The sequence below is a fragment of the Grampus griseus genome (genome assembly GCF_964374135.1).
Source record: "Grampus griseus genome assembly, chromosome: 6".
Taxonomy (NCBI): domain Eukaryota; kingdom Metazoa; phylum Chordata; class Mammalia; order Artiodactyla; family Delphinidae; genus Grampus; species Grampus griseus.
In genome coordinates, this window is record NC_139000.1 from 7,112,493 (window position 1) to 7,132,678 (window position 20,186).

General features: G+C 51.7%; 1 protein-coding gene across 2 annotated transcripts; it reads right to left on the reverse strand.

Moving 5' to 3' along the window:
• Positions 1-19: 19 nt before the first annotated feature.
• TBC1D13 (TBC1 domain family member 13) lies at positions 20-15,828 on the reverse strand. 2 transcript variants are annotated; one of them, XM_082657030.1, is made up of 12 exons: positions 15,719-15,828; positions 14,527-14,600; positions 12,871-12,911; positions 12,207-12,268; positions 11,953-12,052; positions 11,003-11,085; positions 9,077-9,236; positions 5,990-6,200; positions 5,315-5,478; positions 4,220-4,380; positions 3,967-4,024; positions 20-3,053 (listed from the first exon to the last, which is right to left on the reverse strand). In XM_082657030.1, the coding sequence occupies exons 1-12, from the start codon at positions 15,739-15,741 to the stop codon at positions 2,988-2,990; spliced, it is 1,203 nt and encodes a 400-aa protein (XP_082513156.1). In that variant the 5' UTR covers positions 15,742-15,828; the 3' UTR covers positions 20-2,987. The 2 variants fall into 2 exon arrangements, with proteins under 2 accessions (XP_082513156.1, XP_082513157.1); XM_082657031.1 differs by lacking the exons at positions 12,871-12,911; positions 15,719-15,828 and having other exon boundaries at positions 14,527-14,593.
• Positions 15,829-20,186: the final 4,358 nt, after the last annotated feature.

Below are 20,186 nucleotides of genomic sequence, written 5' to 3' on the forward strand. Positions count from 1 at the left end.
GAATACACAAAACTCCGTATCAAGAAAATGAAAATTATATAATAGTAATTACATCAACGAAGAGAAGACCAACATGTTATCGGTGATTTTCTCCAGACTGTGGGCTGTGAACGACTTGTTGAATTTCAAAATTTTCTCAATCTAAAAAATAACTTGCTATGAAATCATAATGTAATAATACCTTCTGCCCCAGTGCACACTCTCTCCTCCCTACAACTGCAAATTGCAGTTGTTAAAGAGTTGAATAGGCTCTTCCAACAATTTCCTAACCTTTTCCTTTGACCATTCTAAGAGCTTCCTGACTCCATCTTTGCTCATTTTTCCTGCTCAGAGGTCCTGAAGGTTTCAGCCCCTCACAGAACCAATGCCCACTGCAAAGAACACATGATTTATTAAAGACAACTTGTCATCAACAGCACTGATTCAAAGAACGAAACAGATGAAAAAACAAAAGCAGACTAACATTCTGACCCTTGGAATGAGACCTGCTGAATTCATACAGCCCATTCTCTAAGCGTCCAAAGTCCTGGGGTCAGCTTCCCAAGCAGGAAGCCTCAGGGTCTCTAGCTCTCTGGGGACCTCCCTTGAGAGTCTGGGGAGGGAGAAGGGCAGGTCCTCCCATTGGCGAGCTCAGTCTAACCTGGACATGGTCCCTGTGCTCTTTTGACCTTCATCACAAGGTCAAGGAGAGGGCACTGGACCCAGGTCTGCCACTGAGGCAAATGAGACGCAGTGATTCTAGTATGGTCCCAGGAGGGAAGGTAGAGGGACAGGTAAGAGGCAATGCATCAGGTGTCCTGGGCAGTGTCTGCTGGGACCCAGGCTGTGGCCCAAGCGACAGGCTGTGAAGGGATCAAGTTGTGACTGAACCACCAGCTGACAAGTTCTGGGAAGAGGGTGAGCCAGGCTGCTGGGAAGCAGCGTTTCTACCCCATGCCGGTGTCTTGGAGGCCGGCAAGGATACCAACTCTCTTGTCTCCCTTAGACCCAGTTCTATTACAGAGCTCAGGGCCCTCCCAGGCAGGATCTGCTGGAAAACCAGGAAGGTCCCAGAGGCAGGCGGAGAGGATGTTGACTGACCTTGGAAGGTCAGGAAGACCATGACTCCAGCTGGTTTCCACCATTGGAGTCCTACCCTTCATCCCCAAATCAAGCACTTGCCAATCTGCAATAAATAACCAGGAGTCTGAATAAATAGTAAAAATCTCCCAAATACTGTGCTGGGAGAGGAGGAGGAAAAAGGCAAGTGCATGGAGTCCTAGAAGCATCCAATGGACAGCCTGGAAAGGCGCCTCCTTGGGAAAACTGTCCCTGGCCCATAGCCACAAGTCCTGGCTGTCAGGCTAAGGAAGTTTCCGGGGGGCCTGAGGGTCCCTGCTAGCCAGTCTGGGGAGATGAAGAGGACCCGTGCTACGTGCTACGTTACCCAGCCTTCCAGATGCAAACCAGCTGCCTCCTCACAAAAGGAGGGAGGGCCTTGGTCGGAATAGGCCCACTAGTCCCACAGCCCAGCCTGGGAGGAGCCGGCTGCTCCTACTCGGTAGGCATGGGCCCCACATCCTGGAAGCAGCCCGCCAGGTGACCGGAGAAGGGCCTGCACCTCTTTCAGCTCCCCTGCCTGAGGGAGACATGGCTCTCCTGGCCCTGACAGGACCCAGGCCTTTGAGCTTGGCCACACCTGGCCCAGAGAGACTCCCTTTGATCCCACCGCCCTTTATGGGACTCGCCTGCCCTGGGCCGGCACCTGGAAGCCATGGGAACGACTACACCTTAGAAGCACCTGGATCCCAACCTTAATGTCCTTTTTCTTTCGGGAGAGAAGGACCTTTGGGGGAACCTCTGGAAGACCCAGCTCTCCCTCTCCTCCCCCCTCCCTCCCTGGGCAGGTGGGTAAGGCTCAAAGCTTCATGGGCTATTAATTCTCAGCAACTCTGGGTTTCCAAGAATCCTGCGGTGGGGCAAGGGTTCAGGGCCCTCGAGTGAGGCACTGTGGACTGGGGGCCCTGGGAGCGTAGACCTGGGAAATGGGAACAGGCTGCGAAGGTCAAGGCTGACCTCCAGGAGCCTGGCTCAGCCAGACTCTTCATTCTGTCTCCAGGGTTCTTGGGCATAGCGAGGAGGGTGGGGGAGAGGCTGGGGATAAGGCAACCCAAAGAGAGGGGAGAGAGCGAGCCAACGGAGAGAGGGGCGGACAGAGTGAGAGCCACACACCCTCAGTGAAAGAGGTGGAAGGAGAGAGAGGGAGACGGAGGCAGAGACAGACAAGAAGCAAAGACCAAGAGGGAGTCACCTCCCTCCATACACATGAAAACACACACAGACGAAAGAGAAGCACACAGGAGGGGGATTAGAAGACATACACAGCAACCCACAACCACACACACACACACACACACACACACACACACACACACACACACACACACACACACACACACACACACACACACACACACACACACACACACACACAAACACTCTGTGGGAAAGAGACAGAGGGTGAGACCTGGGCCTGGCAGCCTCTTAGCTCCTTCACGGTGTCACCTTCCCTGTGGAGAAGGCCAAGCACCAACCTCCAGAAGTGGTTTCTGGCTCATTTGCCAAGCACCTCCCTGACCAGTGCCCAGAAGACAGAGCAGGAAGCGAGAAGCAGAGCAGAGGCAGGGAGGGGCCCCTGCCTGCCCGCAGGGCCCACATCTGCCCCAGCCCCAGGACACCACCTCACAAACTCCTGCCCTGCTCAGCAGCCTGGGTCAAGGGTCCAGGGTTGAAGGGGTGGAGTGGGGGGAGGAGCCAGGGCTCGGTGGTTGGGAAGAGCAGGGCCCAGCCGGCCCCCGGTGGGAGCGACCAGGGTGAGAGGCCTGGAGTGGGCTGATCCTGCAGCGGCCCCGCTGGCTGGGACCCCACGGCCTCCTGCACGTCCCAGAAGCTAGGGCACAGGGGTCGGCGGTGGCTTCTCTCCCAAACCTGGGCCTCTTGCTGCCAGGCTACTGGGAGTCTTGGAGTTCCTTGGCTTTCTGTAGGATCTGGCAGACGTCTGTGATGGGGTAATCCTGGGCAGGGGAAAGGCCAACAGTATGCTTGAGAATTCAGCTCACCCTTCACCACCTCTGCTGCCCCCAGCCCTCTCCAGTAGACCTGTCACCATGCTGGACCCCAGGCCTAAGGGATAGGGAGCACAGGGTAGGCCCAGTCTGCCCAAACCTTGCATGGAGCTATACTACACCCACTGCAGCAGTTAACTTAACCAACCCAACTAGTCACCACCCAAAAGGTCTCACAGCCCCTTCCCTAGGACAAGGACCACCTGCTTCACCTCTCCTCACTCCTGCCATCGAACCCTGACCTCCACTGACAATGAGCCTGGAATAGGGCCAGACACTGTCCATGTACTAGCTCACTGGGTCACCTCAACAGCCCAATGAGGGCTTACTGTGAATCTGCCCGTTTTACAGATCTAGTCAATGAAGTTATTGAAAACCAACCCCAGGCCAGGCGTTGGCAAAGAAATTATGGCCTAGAGAGGTTGCCACTTAGCTTAGGTCACATGACTAGCACGGGAGAACAAAGATGTGAACCCCAAATCGTCTGACTCTCAAGCCCATGTTCTTAACCACTAAAGCCCACGCTTTCCTTCCCCCGGTCTGAGCACGATTACCAACGGGCATTATAACCACATACTGGGTAATAAGTCGCAGCCTTGAGTGAATGACTTGGCTTCTCTGAACCAGCTTGGTTCAGAGAAGCCAAGTCATTCACTCAAGCCCACACCACACTCAAGGTCAGTGGCAAAGCCAGATTTAACCCAGATCCAAACACAGACCTGCCTCAGGGTCTGGACTCTTAAGCCCTGCTACCCTCTCCTGATCCTGACGCAGCCTATCACAGCAGCTGGCATGGGGCGGCCGCCTGCTAAGTGTCTGTCTCATGGCTGAAGACTGAGCCTGCCCCTCCAAACTCCATTACCTGCAGGAGCCGCATGTTTACCGTAAAGTCCCCTTCCAGCAAGTGCTCGCGGATCAGTCTAAGAAAAACAAGCAACAAAAGCGCTGGGCCCCTGGGCCACTCTGAGTGCAGGCCCGCCGGGCCCCTTCCCGCTCCTGCCGCCCCACCGCACCCGCAGCAAGTTTGGTTTGATGCTCGCCTGAGAATCCCAGAAGCTCTCACCAGCCTCTCAAGAGCAGGCCCTGCCCGCCCCCCTGCTCGCGGCCACACTCACATGAGCATGGCGCAGCAGACCAGAAGGAGGAAATCAAAGCGGCTGTTGTCGGCAAACAGGGAGTCCCAGATCCGGATGACATCAGGCAGCAAGAACTCCTGGGACAGCAGCAGCGTCAGCCAGCGGAAGGCGAAGAACTGGGGCTTGATATTCTGCTCTTGCTGGGGAGACAGAGGTGCAGGGTGGGTGCAAGAATCCGTGTTGGCTGGTTGCCACGGAACACCATGCAACCTATTAGACGTGAATTCATATAAGCAGCAGGCCAGGCGTAAGCGCCAGGCACGCTGGGGCGGGGATGGCACGGAGCTGCCTAGGGAGCCTCGCTCAGTGCAAGGCACAGCTCCTGCTTGCTGCCAGCCAACGCCGTCAGATCGTCTGATGTTTTTCTGAGAGAAGCCAGATACCCAAACTTTTATATCAGCTCCTTAGATTAATAAATACACTACACAGATTATAACTTTGGATTTATAGACAGAGAAACCACTATTGGGCACTCATTACGTGTCTGGCCTTGTGCTTAACATGGTAAATATCTCACTTATTTACTCCATACGGCAGCCCTGCAAGGCAATTATTCCCAATGGAGATGAGCCCTCTGGTCAGCCACAGCGAATACTATTGACCGAAAAAGCGTGTTACAAAACAGCAAGATGTGATTCCATATTTGCTTAAAAAGATATGTTTATATATATATATCTTCTTGTTCATGAAACCTGTTTTGTTTATAAGTAAATGTCCTTTTTACTGAACTGTTTCCTGAAATAAACATGGAATGCCACTCCACTAATTTTTAAAAATGAAGTTCATACTTCCTTTCTTAGGGGACTAACAGCACACCGTAAAGGCCCCGCACCGCGCCTGGCACACGGGGCACCGCATCCACCTCCCCCACCCCCAGCCCGCTAGGCTCCCACCACCTGCTGCCCAGGTCCCCCGGCCCCGCCTCGGCACCCGGCTCAGCACTCCCTGGCGGCAGCAGCCAGTCCAAGCCCCAGGCTCCAGCCAGTCCTCACCCTGGGCCTGGGCTGCTCAGGAGCCTGCCGTCCTCTGCCCCTTTCTGTCTGCCCTGGCCCGTGTGGCGCTGGGGGTCCTCACCAGTTTCAGGTAGAGCTCCATGTCCTTATCCTTCAGGGTGGAGTACACCTTTTCCATCTTGTAGGTGATGCCACACTGTGAGTCGTCAAGGCTCTTGATGAAGTTGTCCCGGATCTCAGCCATGAGGTTGGTGAAGCAGAAAAAGGTGTCCGCCTCAGCGTGCTCTGGGAGAGATGGGCAGGGTGAGGGTAGCCGTGAGAGAACGGGCACCCTCCTGTGTCCCACCCCACCGCTCAGCTACGCGAGACCCCCCTCCCCTCTGAGCCTCACCAAGTCACCCCACCTTGGTCAGGCTGCGCCCCTCCTCTGTCCGTGGCCACTCTCCACCCCCGACTAAGGACATCACTTCTTTCTTCTCACACCTGACAATGCTGTACACCAGCTCAGCGACTGATTACATACTCTTCTGCTGACATTTTTTCATATCGTGACTTACTTAAATCTTTTCTATCGTTCAGCTTCCTGTATATACAGCTCATCTCCTCTACCAGAAATTCAGTTACAGATAGCAAGAGGTCAGTAAACATCTAACATTCTAGAAAGTTCAAGCCAGAAAAGATCTGAGATGATCCAGGCCAACCCGCTTATCCGACAGAAAATGAAGGCCCAAAAGAGGGAAGTGAGCTGCACAGCTAGATACAACAAAGCCCATTAGCCTGGAGCCCGTTTCTCTACCCTTCCACTCGCTGTTGGGGTCGGTGGCAAAGGTGTAGTACAGGGGCCCCACGATCTCATTCATGCCCTGCACGTAAGCGATGCCAGGGTTGAGCTTGGCGTAGATGAACAGAATCCGCTCCACCACCTCCCAGTGGGCCTCGCAGCCGTTGGGCAGCACCTGATACTCGTTCACGGATGAGGGCGCCGCGTTCTTGTGCGGGGAACTCATCTGGGGGAGAAGAGGAGCAGCCCGTTAAGGTGGGTGGCACTACCGACAGTATGTTCTCACCGGGTATGTTCACCCACGAGGCGAAACCTAACTTCCATCTCATGGGCAACCCAGGGCACAGAGGAACGCGTCCAACACCACCGGGAACAAGCGGACAAATCCAGAATGTGCGACACTCTACCAGCCAGCTGGGCTGCAATCTCATTTATGGTGATACAGGTCAGATGGTGCTTACCTCTGAGGGAAGGCGTACTGACTAGGAAGGGGCATGAGGGAACCTTCTGGATGATGGGAACGCTCCGTGTCTTGATCTGCTTGGCAGTTACACGGGTGTATACATAAGAAAAAGTCCATCTAGTTGTATACCTAAGATTTGTGCATTTATTGTAAGTTATACTTCAATTAAAAAAAAACTTTAAAAAAGTATAAAAATATATCAAAAACAGACAACTGGTTAAGACTCTTCAAAAAAGTCAAATGTTGAGGAAGGGGGAGTGGAGGCGTGCTCCAGATGAAGAGACTAAAGAAACGTAACATCCTAATGCAACGCATAAACACTGAAGAGGTGCTGGTCTGGATTTAAAACCACCAAAATATTCTTAGTACGACTGAGGACACCCGATCCTGGACTGGATGTGAGGTCTTATTACGGATTATGGTTAATCTCCATAGATGAGACAATGGTAAGGAGGATGTCCTCATTCTCACGGGATGCCTGCTGAAGTACTTGGAGGTAAAGGGTCAGGACGTCTGTCTATATATGACACACACACAAACATGGCCAAAGGTCAACAACTGTTGAATTTAGGTGGAAAGTATATAGGTGTGCATTGTACTCTTCCTTCAACTTTTCTGAATGTTTCAAAATTTTCATAAGAAAAAGTTGGGAGATGAATGAAGAGATGATCCCTGCTGAAAACTCATGCAATAGAGCCGAGGTCCCCAACATCAGGATCCCCTGGGAGCTTCGTAAAGGTTCAGGTGCCTGGGGTTAACTGTATGAGAGCCACAGGCACGCCCACGCAGGGACAGAGTATGAAGCTGTCCGGGAAGCCCAGGGTCCTGGAAACAGGAAACTCCCTTTTCCACTATATATACACGTGTATACACATATACATATGCGTGTACGTGTGCACACACACAGACACACACATCACTAATGTTTACCCAGAGCTCCACAAGCCTTCCTGTTTAATGCCCTGAACGGCCTAGAATACTCTCTCAACATCATTTTCAAGATGAGGAAACTGAGGCTCAGAAATGTTAGGCCGCTCATCAGACGTCTCGCACTAAAGTGAGCCCAGACCAGCTCACTCTAGAACCCGAGGCCCAGGCCTCAGAGAGTGCCCACTGCTTTCCAAGAATCTGCACAGCCATGACCTCATTTCAGCCTCTGGGCAATTCAAAAGCCAGACAGGGCGGAAATGATCACACCCAGTTTACAGAAGAGGCGGAGGCCCAGGAAGGTGAGTCTGGTGTTAGTTGCCCAGGATCAAACAGTCCGCTTAAACTCAAAACTGCCCAGCCACTGGTCCAGAGGTTTAGCAATGGAGCTTGCGGTCCGGTTCTCTATCACCAGGACCAGGTCCAAACCTAAAATCAGTTCTCAGCCACCAATTACTGTAGTAAAATGCATGACAGAAGCCGGGTCCCCATCTAGCCAGGCAGCTAGAACAGCAGCCAAGCAGCAGGGCCACCAACCCGGCCACGGGGCCACTTAGCCAAGCACATGGCACCTCCTGACACACCCAGCTGTCGTGAGCACGTGGAACCCGGGGATCAGCCAGAACGGCCCCGTCACCCCTGTGGTGGAAAACGGCTGCTCTCCTGGAAACACAAAGCCCTGACCGGTCACTCCACTTGGGGGAAACGAGCTTAGCTTGTTGGAGGTTACAGAGGATTTTTCCATTGTTGGAAGACAGCGAAAAACTGTGAGGAACAAGTCAAAGCTCCAGGTGCCAAAGCAGTAGGTGTGAATTGAGGAACAAGACAACATACTTGTTTAGCTACAAGCAGCTTCTCAGAACCACAGGAACTTGCTAGAAGACCGAGGTTCAAGCACTCGGCATCACCCGGCCAGCACAAGACCTACCGTTCTTTTCTCCTAGGTCTCTCACACCCCTCCCCACTCCACCCCAGCCCCCACCCCCACCCCCACCCCCCGTTGCCTGGACGCCTCAGCTGCCTCCCAGGCGGCCTCTCCACCTCCATTCCTGCCCCCGCCAATCAAATCTTGTATAAAGGCAGACTTAAATCACATCCCTGCTCTTAGAATGGTGCAGGGGTCCCCAGCCCCCAGGATAAAGGCCCCGCTGGCCTCACCACCACTCATCTCTCCAGCATCCTCCAGCAGCCCTCCCCCCCCCAACCCACCCCCCGACCCCGCCCTGCCCCACCTCATGCTGGACTCCCTTCCTTGAACACACCCAGCTCTCTCCGGCCTGAGGACGTCCACACATGCCATCCTCTCCACCTGGAAGTCTCTTTCCTCTTCATCCTTGGAGCCTCAGCTTAAATGTCACTTCCTCAGGGAAGTCTTCCCTGATGCCCAGACCAGGTCGGCTCCCCCCATCACTGTTCCCACCGCACCTTCTCATCACACTGGTAGTTACTTTTCCAAGCGCCGTCTACACCACAGACCAGAAGTGTGGCTCCTTCACTGCACAGCAGGGCCCTCCCCCACACCCATTACACCAGCCTTTGATGCCTGACTTTCAGAGAGAGCCTGGAGGGGGACCGGGCAGGACCAAGGCTGCTTTGGGTAACTCTCGGGGCAGACGGTCAGGGGTCTGATGGCCCGTGGCCACAAGTCCAAGAGAAGCAGGAAGGAAAAGGCGATCACGGGGCGTCCCTGGGGCTGCCAGGTTGCCTCTCACATTTGTGACCCCGCTCCGGTTCCGGGCCACCGTCTGGGATTTCAGTGTCGTCTGTTCCACCCGCTTACGAAGGGTCTCGAACTCATTCTGCGGATCCAGGATGAGGAGGCAGGGGTACTCGGTGGCCCTCTGGAAGAAGGATATGTCTGGGCACAGCCTTCTGTCAAGACGGAACAGGAGAGGACTGTTACTCAGCGTGGAATTTTTAGGCATCCCACCAGCACCCTGCTGCCAGATGCCCCAGCATCCCCAAAGCCTCTTGTATGTGTGTGTGTTTTTTAATTAATAACATTTTATTTCAAAAGCAATACAGTCATGGTATATGTCTACATACCCATATAGCTTACATGTATTTGCAAATAGACACACACACACGCATATGTATTTTTAAGTGTCCTTAGGGTCTTAACTCTTCTCTTAAAACAAACGTCTTTCCATGTCAACAATATCTCATATGTACAAACGTATCAACTGCATTGTGGCTTAAAATGGTAAAAGAGGTTTCGTTAAGTTACATATTATACAACAGAATGTTACACAGCTGACATAGGAGATGCTCAAGACACAGCAAGAGAAAAAAGCAAGTTGGGAGACAGGCTCTAGATCGTGATCAAGTTTTTAAAATATATGTACTGCAGTACACGCACATTTTCCAAAGATCTTATACAGAGCACACTGCAAACTTGCCCTCTATAAACACTGAACAACGTGCTACAATCACTACCAGGGTAAGGACCTGTTTCCCCAGAACTGGGTTCAAGATGTGGTTCCTGACTTAAATGGGGCTATTAAACACCTGGTGAGCAGAGGCTCCAGACTGAGAAGGAAGGAGGCAAGAGCCTGTTCTGCCCCCTGGCTGAGCAGCCCAGGGTTGGGGTCCCACTGCGGGCACAATGCGCACAGGAGAGGAGCAGCCCCAGGTGGCGAGGGGCTGCAAACACAAACGGCGAAGGCAGAACTGAAAGCAGGCGGGCAGACTCAGAACCCAAGCTCTGAGCACTGGGTCCACTGCAGACAGGCCTGCCGGCTCCTCACCCAGCCCTGTGGAAGAGTCACCCGCTGCCAGACTCGCCCACCCAACAGGACAGCACAGCCAGCGTCTCCACACTTCTCTACCAGGAGGAACGGCATGCACATGCACACAGCGTAGCTCACAGTTTAAAAAAAACACACTTCTGACCCTGTGGCTCCTGTGCTTAAAACCTCTGCGCGCCTGCCCCACATCCCTGGGATGGAGTGATGGTCCGATCCCCGCTTGCCTCCAGTGTGGCCGCAGGCACACGGGACTTCGCACTGCTCCTCAGACAGCCAAGCTCTGCAGGCTCGCAGGGCCTCCCACAGCAGCTCCTTGCCCAGCACCACAGGGCCCTCCCCTCCCCTCCCTCCTGCCCCAAGGTGCCCGCTCCTCCCATCTCAGCTGCCGCCTCAGGCGAGGCTTCCCGACCTCAGGGTGCCCTGAAGCACCCTGAACTCTGCCTTCAGAGCATTCTCCACAACCTTTAGTGACACGGATCTGTTTTGTTGAACATCCGTCTTCCCGTCCTCCCTGCCAGCTTCTAGGTTCCTTAAGGAGAGGGGCCATGTCTGTCTATTCCGCGTTCAACGCCCAGCCTGCCATTGAGCCTGCCATGTAGCGGGGCCTCAATATTTGCTGAAGGAAGGAAGAGATGAATCCACAGACGCCAGGGCTACAACTGAAACTAAGGCAGGGAGAGAGGAGAGCCGGGCACTCAGGGCACTCACCGCACCGCCAGCCCCACCCCAGGCCTGCTACCACTAGGGCCTGGACGCAGCTACCAGGACAACTCACCAGCAGTTCCTCAAACACGCCCCTGCGGGCCTGGGCTGGGAAGGGACAGGGCAGAAGAACTGGAAATCCCACAGAAGCCCCAGGGGCCGGCTCCCAGCGCCCAGCGCCCTGCTCACCGGACATCTTTGTCGATCTGCAGCAGCACCTCGTTGTCCTTGAAGTACGTGTTCCATCGGCTGTCGGGGTTAGGGTTGAGTGGCTGTCAGGGAACATGAGCTGCTCTGTCCTCGGCCGGCTAGAAGCCCAGGGACAGATACCAGTCTGGGGGCCTGAGCAGTGCCTCTGAACCAGCATTCCCAGCAGAGACGCAGCTGTTGCTGAGACAGCCTGTGAGCTAGCTGGGGGGCAGCACAGGCCTCGTGCAGCCTCCCAAAGCACGATCACACTCCACACCCGGAAGCCGAGCCCCGTAGTCCGCTCTGAGTACTTCCCTGCGCAGCAAGGACTCTGTCTTTCCTGTCTGTAGCTCTAGAATGCTGCATGTAACAGGTGCTCACTAAACGCTTGCCTGCTGAATGAATGAATATTGTATCATTAGGTCTCTTCGAATCTAACTCATTACTACTTTGAGTTGCCAATTCCAGTCCTTGGAGGATCGGCCTGGGTCCAATCCATCTCCACTTCCCGACTGCAAAGCACCAGGGAGGAGCTCGGTATTTGTGGCTGGAACGAGGCTTCCTCCAGGCCACACAAAGGCAGTTTATCCTCCCGCCGGCCCTGCTCTGACTCCCTTCAACTATAATATCACAGAACCTTCCTCGAGGAAGGGGACTGAGGAGGAAAGGAGACAATGCACGTGGAGGACCTGGCTCAGCGCTGCACACACACGCTCCTGTGATCCCAGTCATTGCTTACAGTCCCGACTGGGCCCAGAGCCTGCGGAGAACAGGGAGAGACAACAGCCTTCAGGGGCTGAGGAGCTAAATGCAGAAATGAGGTACTGGGAGGGCCAGAGGGGACCAAGAGCAGCTGCACCTGGCCTCTGGCATGAGGGACCTAGTCCATTCCAAAGCCCACACCTCTCCCCACTCTGCAGCCTCGGTCCCCACTGCGGACCCCTACTCACATGGTCCTCAAAGGTCACATCCTCCCTGGATACACCCATGTTGGCCTTGGCGATGCCAGGCTGGATGATCATTTCCCTCAGGAACTGAGAATACAGCTCCCTGTAGGAGAGAAGAGGAGAGAGGGATGATCCCCAAAGGTCTCACCCAGGGAGCCCGGAGCGCAGCAGCAGCAACAGGAAGTGGGCCGGGCTCACACCACCTGCTCTGTCTGATACAAAGGGCCTCCCATCACCCGCCTTTGTCAGGGTCTCACCTCTGCTTGGCCAGGATGGAGGTCCAAGACGCTCTCTCCAAGGGGAGGTAGTTCAAGAGAATCTGCAGAGAGAGAGAAGAGCAAAGCTCTGGCGATCCCCCCAGCCCAACCCTGGAAGTAGATGGAGGCTGAGAGGCCTCAAAGAAAATGTCTGAGAAACCCCGGAGACAGCAAGATGGGCTAAATAAAACCCAGGAACACAGGCATGGGCTGGGGGCAGCCTCCCCTTTTCTCCCCACTGGCTTCCCCCACCTTCATCTTGAACCAGCCCTTTTTACTGCATTTCCTCACACAGACTCTTCCAAACGATAATAAAACTCTGTGCTCAAAGGGGTTGGAAACCAGGAAACCGGGGTTCTGCTCCCACCTCAGCGAAAGGCTTTAGGCGAAGCGCAGCCTTTTTTTGTCCCAATAAGCATCACTACCACTGAGCTGTCTGGACCAGGAAGCAGAGGGCTTCGCTGGCATTACAAAGTGTTCCATCCCCAAGGGGATCCTGGAGGGGACGCCAAGAGAAACAGAAAACACAGAACTTCCCAGAAGAGCTTCCTGGGACAAGCAAGGAAAGACAGAGAACAGGAAGAAGGGGCCAGGGGTGGGGGCAGCCCATGCAGGAACCCAGGGACTCTCAGAAGAGCAGAAGCTCCAACCCAGGCACACCCACCTTCCAGCAGAGGCACCGCAGTCCGCCCTCACAGGGGATGCCTGTGGACATAGCAGGCAAAGGTCACGCCCCCGCAGAGTCCCAGAACCCCCCAGTCCTCCACCTTGGAGCCAGTCAGCAGGGAATGGAGTGGGCAAGAAGTACTTCTTCAAGGATGGTTTTCTGCCAGAAAGATCACTAGACTAGATGCTAATCCTGTGTGTACTCTCTCTCCATGGCCCGTCTGGAATGTTCTTTTGAGAATAACACCTTCTCACCCTTGATATTTCTTCCTCAGAGCAGCCTTTACCAACCACCATCTCTTCCCAAACAAAGTCAGGTCCCTTGACATAAACAGTAATAACTCCATCGCTTCTCCTTCACAACATCCACCACAAATGGGATCGTATAATGTAATTTGTATATTTATTTAACATCTTTAACCCCTACTACTGGGTAAGCCCCAGAAAGACGAGGACCAAATTTGTCTTACAGTCCCAGTACCTAGCCCAGGGCATGGCCCACAACAGGTAGTCCATAAGTATCTGTGGAATATAAACAAAGCTATGAATGCTAAGTGTTTTGGGCTTCACGGACATTATTTCACTTAATCCTCATTACAGCCCTAGTAAGTAGGGAAGATCAGCATTATTGTCCCCATCTTACAGATAAAGAAACGCATCTGTAAAGATAGAGAAATCAAGGACTCACACACAGGTCTGTCTGACTCTAGAGCCCAACTCAGCAGGCTGCATCCCCTGGGGCCTGGCAGATTCTTCAGCTCAGCACAGATGCCAAAACCCCTCAAGATCTTCAGGGCCATGTTATAACGCAGAAACTAACACACCACTGTAAAGCAATTATACTCCAATAAAGCTATTTTAAAAAATAATAAAAAAAAGATCTTCAGGGCCTAAATATCACTCCTGAACAGAAAAACAAACTTCTCCTGAAATACTGTCATGAACCTCGCTAAAGCAGCTGTTGCTACCGTCTCCCCAGTACAGTGAACAGGAGCTACCCACCTCAGAATCTGCATGGGGATGAAGAAGGCAACTCAAGCATTACTTGCTGACAAAGTTACAAGGGCAGAGCAGTCACAAGAAGCTACCCAGAACACCTTCGGGTATTTTTAAAGACAAGCAAAAGCCTCTGTGTTGAGAAGTTAACAGGCCACGGAGGGCAAAGTCAAAAGCTGCTGGGGTTCAGCTCCTTAAAGTGAGTGTCTCAAGGCTGGAATCTTACCATTAACCAAAGTTCACTGTTGCCTGAGTTGGCTTTGATCCTAAGCCAGGGATAGAACCAGGAACCACTCTGTAGCTAACCAAATTCTACAAGACAGGAAGCTTGCTGAGGAATGAGGAAAGACCTGACCTCTGCTCACGAAGTCTCCCCTCTGCCCTCCAGTTACTCTCAGGAAGCAATGAGCATCATTTATAGGCCCATAAGCACCCTGTCTAAGGCCTACAGGCATGCTAATTGTGGCCGCCACTGCTCCAGGAACCCCCTCCAAGCTCAGGGTAGTCACTGGTTGTTCAGCTCCACAGAAGCTGGAGATGGCCCCAAAAGGCAGGCTGGCCCCCAGACCCGGCCCGGTGTGGCCTTGGGCACCCTCCCCTCCATCTTAGTCACAACGCTGCTCTAGGAAAACCCTGAAAACGGAGAGTTGCCTCTTACCGCTAAAACTGAGTTCCTGAAGCTTTTCCAAGGCAATCGTGGGCTCCTTCAGGACATCCTGGAAATCTGCAATCCTAGAAGGAGGGAGGGGGAGGCAAATGGAGGACAACCAAACCCCAAGATGACAGGCTTAGCGACCACTCCTAAAGCCCACAGCTCCCTTACACCACCAGTCTCCAACCTGTTCCTCCCTCCCCTTCGGGACATACAGATGTGCAAAGCTCAAGCAAAACCTGGCCAAAGGCAGCTTTGGAGAACTAGAGATCACTTTTTCCTTTAAGCCCAGAAACGTACAGATATTCTTGTCTAGAGGTTCTCAAATGAGCACCACGAAATCAGACACATTCTAATATTTAGTGAGCTGGCATTTATACGGCACTTCCTGCTGGCCAGGCCCAACACACTGCTGCTATCTGAACTCAAAAAACCCTAGGAATCAGGAGTAATTTGATCTGTAGACAAGGACCTGTGTAATCAGCATTCCAGGCTCAAATGTATAACCATTAGAAGACCTCTGGGCCTGCCCGCAGGCAAGGACAAAAGGTTTAAAAAACAAGTCCTGCACCACGGGGGTGGGGGGGAAGTGGGGGGAGGGGGATGAATTGGGTGATTGGGATTGACATATATACACTAATATATAAAACAGATAACTCATAAGAACCTGATGTACAAAAAGTAAATAAAATTATATTTAAAAAAAAACAAGTCCTGGAGGAAAACTGAAGTGAGCAAAATTAGCCAACGCTGCAGGATTTGGCCTGAGAAGAGAACAAACTGGAGAATCCAGGTTTTCTAGCATTTCTAGTAAGAAAAGGACACGTGGGACGGGGAGCATCTGGACAGACTAGGGTACTGGGGCAAAGGGTTAACAAGGGAAAAAAGGACGGGAGGTGGGGGTGAGATCGGGCATCGAGGCCCTGGAAGAGGAAGACACCAGGGGAAGGGATCCAGGGCGAGGAAGAGACAGAAAGAGAGAAAAGGGGCGACACCGAGGGGCAGGAGAGGTGTCCACGTTCCGTACCCCCCTCAGGCCCACAGCAAAGAGGTTGTAAAGTAGGCGCCCAAAACCTTCTGCCAGGGGCAGGGCGGGGGGTGTCTCGGTTCATGGCCGCATCCGCGCGCCCCCTCCGCAGGTCAGAAGGGGCAACCCGGCCAGGAGCGGCCTGGATGGTCTGCCCCAATGGCCCCTTACCGGCTCTTGTGCAGACTCGACATGGTGTTGACTTCCGGATCCCCCCGCTGCCTCCGCCGCCGCCAGCGCCGCCGCCCCTCAGGGACGCGGGGCGCTGGGCAAAGGCCTCCGACCGGAAACTCAGCCTCAGGCGCGCGCGTTCTGCTCCGCCCCGCCCCGTTCACGTGCCACCCCTTCTCCGCTCTGCCTTCTGGCGGCGCGGCGGGGTGGGCGGGGCAAGAGAACGCCGGGAACACGGTCCCGCCTCCGCTCCCCCACCTACGAGGCCCGCGGACCTAGAGCGCCATCGCGCAGGTGACCGCGCGGTCTATGCTCCCCAAGGCTATTCCTTGACCTTTCCTGGGCCTCAGCTTCCAACTAGGCAGTATATCTGTCACCTTGTCCTCTTCCTTACACGTTCATCACCTGCAATAAGCTATTGAGTTATCGTTTCAGGGATGTAGACCTTCCCTGCTAAACTATACAAGGCCTGCCTGCTGGTCTTTTCACTGCTGAACCCTCGACGCCTATAGCAGTGACTGCACAGAGCAGATGGTTCAATAAACATTGGATGGAAGAGCAAGACTACAGTTCAGTGTTTCCTTGACTTTTGGATTTCATGAACATGAAATTTATCATAATATCAGGACAATAGAAAAGGAAAGCCAAAATTTCAGGATCCTTCCCAAGAAAAAACAGTTGGCAGCCTCTCAGTGTTTTTTCCCTACATCTATATGTGCATATGTGCATAATTGTCCTTTTTTTTTTTTTTTCAGAAGGGAAATTTTATTTATTTTATGTTTGGCTGCGTTGGGTCTTGATTGCTGCGCTCAGCCAGCTGGGCTGCTCTTTGTTGCAGTGCCCGGGCTTCTCCTTGCAGTGGCTTCTCCTTTCGTGGAGCACACGCTCTAGGTGCTCGGCATCAGTAGTTGTGGCGTGCAGGCTTCAGTAGTTGTTGCTCGCGGGCTCTAGAGCGCAGGCTCAGTAGTTGTGGCGCACGGGCTTAGTTGCTCGGCGGCATGTGGGATCCTCCCAGATTGGGGATCAAACCCTTCTCCCCTGCATTGGCAGGCAGATTTTCTTTTTTTAAATAAATTCATTTATTTATTTTTGGCTGTGTTGGGTCTTTGTTGCTGCGCACGGGCTTTTTAGCTGCGGCAAGCGGGGGCTACTCTTCATTGCAGTGCTTTCTTTTGTTGCAGAGCACAGGCTCTAGGAGCGCGGGCTTCAGTAGTTGCAGCACATAGGCTCAGTAGTTGTGGCTCACGGGCTCTGGAGTACAGGCTCAGTAGTTGTGGCACACGGGCTTAGTTGCTCCGCAGCACGTGGGATTTTCCCGGACCAGGGCTCGAACCAGTGTCCCCTGCATTGGCAGGTGGATTCTCAACCACTGCACCACCAGGGAACTCCTGTCCTTACTTTTTAAATTTCTCCACAGATCGGTGAAAAGTTTGTCACTGGACTGTATAATCTCGAAAGCCCCTCCAGCTCTCAGCTGCTGCCCACCAGGATTTCACTACTCCATGGAGCAAGCACAGGGAGACCTGTTCCTTTATTCACTCATCCCACAATTTCTGCTCCCACTATGTGCTAGGTACTGTGATAAATGTTTCATCAGAATACAAAGATTATGTTCCTTTGCATGAAATGTAAGAAATGAATAAATGTTGACTTAATTGCACAATAGGACAGGAATTTTTTCCAGGTTAAAAAAAAAATACCACCAGCCCTTTGAAAGATTGATTAGAAAGACAGGGAAAAACACAAACAACGTGTTAAGAAAAAAAGACAGTTGGCTATCATTTGGAAAAAAATAAAGGTCTGTTCTTATCTGACATCTGACAGGAAAGTAAATTCTGAATGAATTAAAGCTCTGCAAGGGAAAAATCCTATGGGATTAGAACAAAAATATATAGAAAAATGTTTAGAATCTTGGAGAAGGAAGACATAAGGCCCAGAAGCCATGAAATATAAGACAGATATATAACTACCTAAAATTTTCAGTCTCTAAATGGTAAAGGAAAAGACAAGCATCAACAGGGGAAAATATATGTACCCTTTATGATAAAGGGTTAATCTCCCTAATGTATAGAGAGTTCTTAAATCAACAAGAAAAAGACAAACACCCCAAGAAGAAGAAGAAAAAAAAAAGCATTCAGTCATTCAAGAAATGTATTGAGTGCCTACGACATGCCAGATATGTCCTAGGTATTGGGAATTTAGTAGTGAATAAAAGACAAAAATCTCTGCCTTCGAAGCACTGACATTTTAGTGAGGGGAGTTAGACATTAAATAAGGTAAATAAGTAAACTAAATGGTACATCAGATGGTGATAAATTCCAACAGGGGAAAATAAAACAGGAGTGGGCAGCGGGAGGGGCTGCAATTTTACATAGGGGGTCAGGAAAACTGCTCTGAGGTGATGTCTAAGCAAACACCTGAAGGAGGTAAGACAGCAACGCTTATAAGCAGGCACTTCAAAGAAGAAATGAGACTTCTCTCGTGGTGCAGTGGGTAAGAAGCCGCCTGCCAATGCAGGGGACACGGGTTTGAGCCCTGGTCCGGGAAGATCCCCCATGCAGCGGAGCAACTAAACCTGTGCGCCACAACTACTGAGCCTGCGCTCTAGAGCCCACGAGCCACAACTACTGAGCCTGCGTGCCACAACTACTGAAGCCTGCGTGCCTAGAGTCTGTGCTCCACGACAAGAGAAGCCACTGCAATGAGAAGCCCGCGCACCGCAACGAAGAGTAGCCCCCGCTCGTCACAACTAGAGAAAGCCTGCGTGCAGCAACGCAGACCCGCAGCCAAAAATAAATAAATAAATAAATTTATTTTTTAAAAAAAGAAGAAATAAAAATGTCTCGCTAGAACCTGAAATAACAATAAATTGGACTAATACTCAGGGGAATATGAATTGAACAACCATACTGTGCCTCTTGGTCTGGGAAAAGTCATCAGTATTTATTGCACCTACCATCACTAGGTTGTAGAGAAACAAACTTCTCTCAAACAGCTTTAAAGAGAGTTAACCTGTAAAGACTTTTCACAGAGCAATTTGACAAGCACTAATAAAAATTTTTTAACTTTATATATTGAAATATTATAGGTTCTCCTCAGTGGTTTCTTTTTTATTTTTCTTTTTTTTTTTTTTTTTTTTTGGCTGTGCTGCGCGGCTTGCGGGATCTTAATTCCCCAATCAAGGATTGAACTCGGGTCCTCAGCAGTGAAAGCATGGAGTCCTAACCCCTGGACCGGCAGGGAATTCCGCTGGTTTCATTTTTTTTTTTTTTTTTTTTTTGGTACGCGGGCCTCTCACTATTGTGGCCTCTCCCGTTGCGGAGCACAGACTCCGGACGCGCAGGCTCAGCGGCCATGGCGCACGGGCCCACCCACTCCGCGGCATGTGGGATCTTCCCGGACCGGGGCACGAACCCGTGTCCCCTGCATCGGCAGGCAGACTCTCAACCACTGCGCCACCAGGGAAGCCTCCTATTATTTATTTTTAATTGCTTTTCTTGATCTCGTATCCAGAAATCTTGCTAAACTCAATCATTAGTTTGAGGACTTCCCTGCCGCGGAGCAACTAAGCCTGTGCGCCACTAGTGCTGAGCCTGCGCTCTAGAGCCCGCGTGCCACAATTACTGAAGCCCGGGCGCCTAGAGCCTGTGCTCTACAATAAAGAGAAGCCACTGCAATGAGAAGCCTGCGCACGGCAAATTTATAAAAAAACAAACAAAAAAAATGAATTCAGTTTATTCTGTATTTATTCTGTTGAAAATTCTGTTAAAATTTTTGCATCTATATTCACAAGGGATATTGGTCTATAGTTTTATATTCTTGTCATGTCTTTGTCTATCTTTGGTATCAGGGTAATGATGGCCTCATAAAATGAGTAGGAATGTCTTCCCTCCCCTTCAATTTTATGGAAGTTGTGTAGAACTGGTATTATTTGGTATATTTACCCCTTAAGTGTCTGGTAGAATTTATGAGAGATGTTTTTTAATTTTTTTTAAATTTATTTTATTGAAGTGTAGTTGATTTCTGGTGTACACCAAAGTGATTCAGTTACATATATATATATATATATATATATACATATACATTCTTTTTCATATTCTTTTTTACAGTGACAATCTTTTTTTTTTTTTTCGGTACCCGGGCCTCTCACTGTTGTGGCCTCTCCCGTTGTGGAGCACAGGCTCCGGACGTGCAGGCTCAGCGGCCATGGCTCACGGGCTCAGCCGCTCCACGGCATGTGGGATCTTCCCAGACCGGGGCACGAACCTGTGTCCCCTGCATCGGCAGGCGGACTCTCAACCACTGTGCCACCAGGGAAGCCCTCATACTCTTTTTTTAATGTTTATTTTTAATTTAATTTTTCTTATTAGTCATCCATTTTATACACATCAGTGTATACATGTCAATCCCAATCGCCCAATTCATCCCAGCACCACCTCCACCCCCCCGCCGCTTTCCCCCCTTGGTG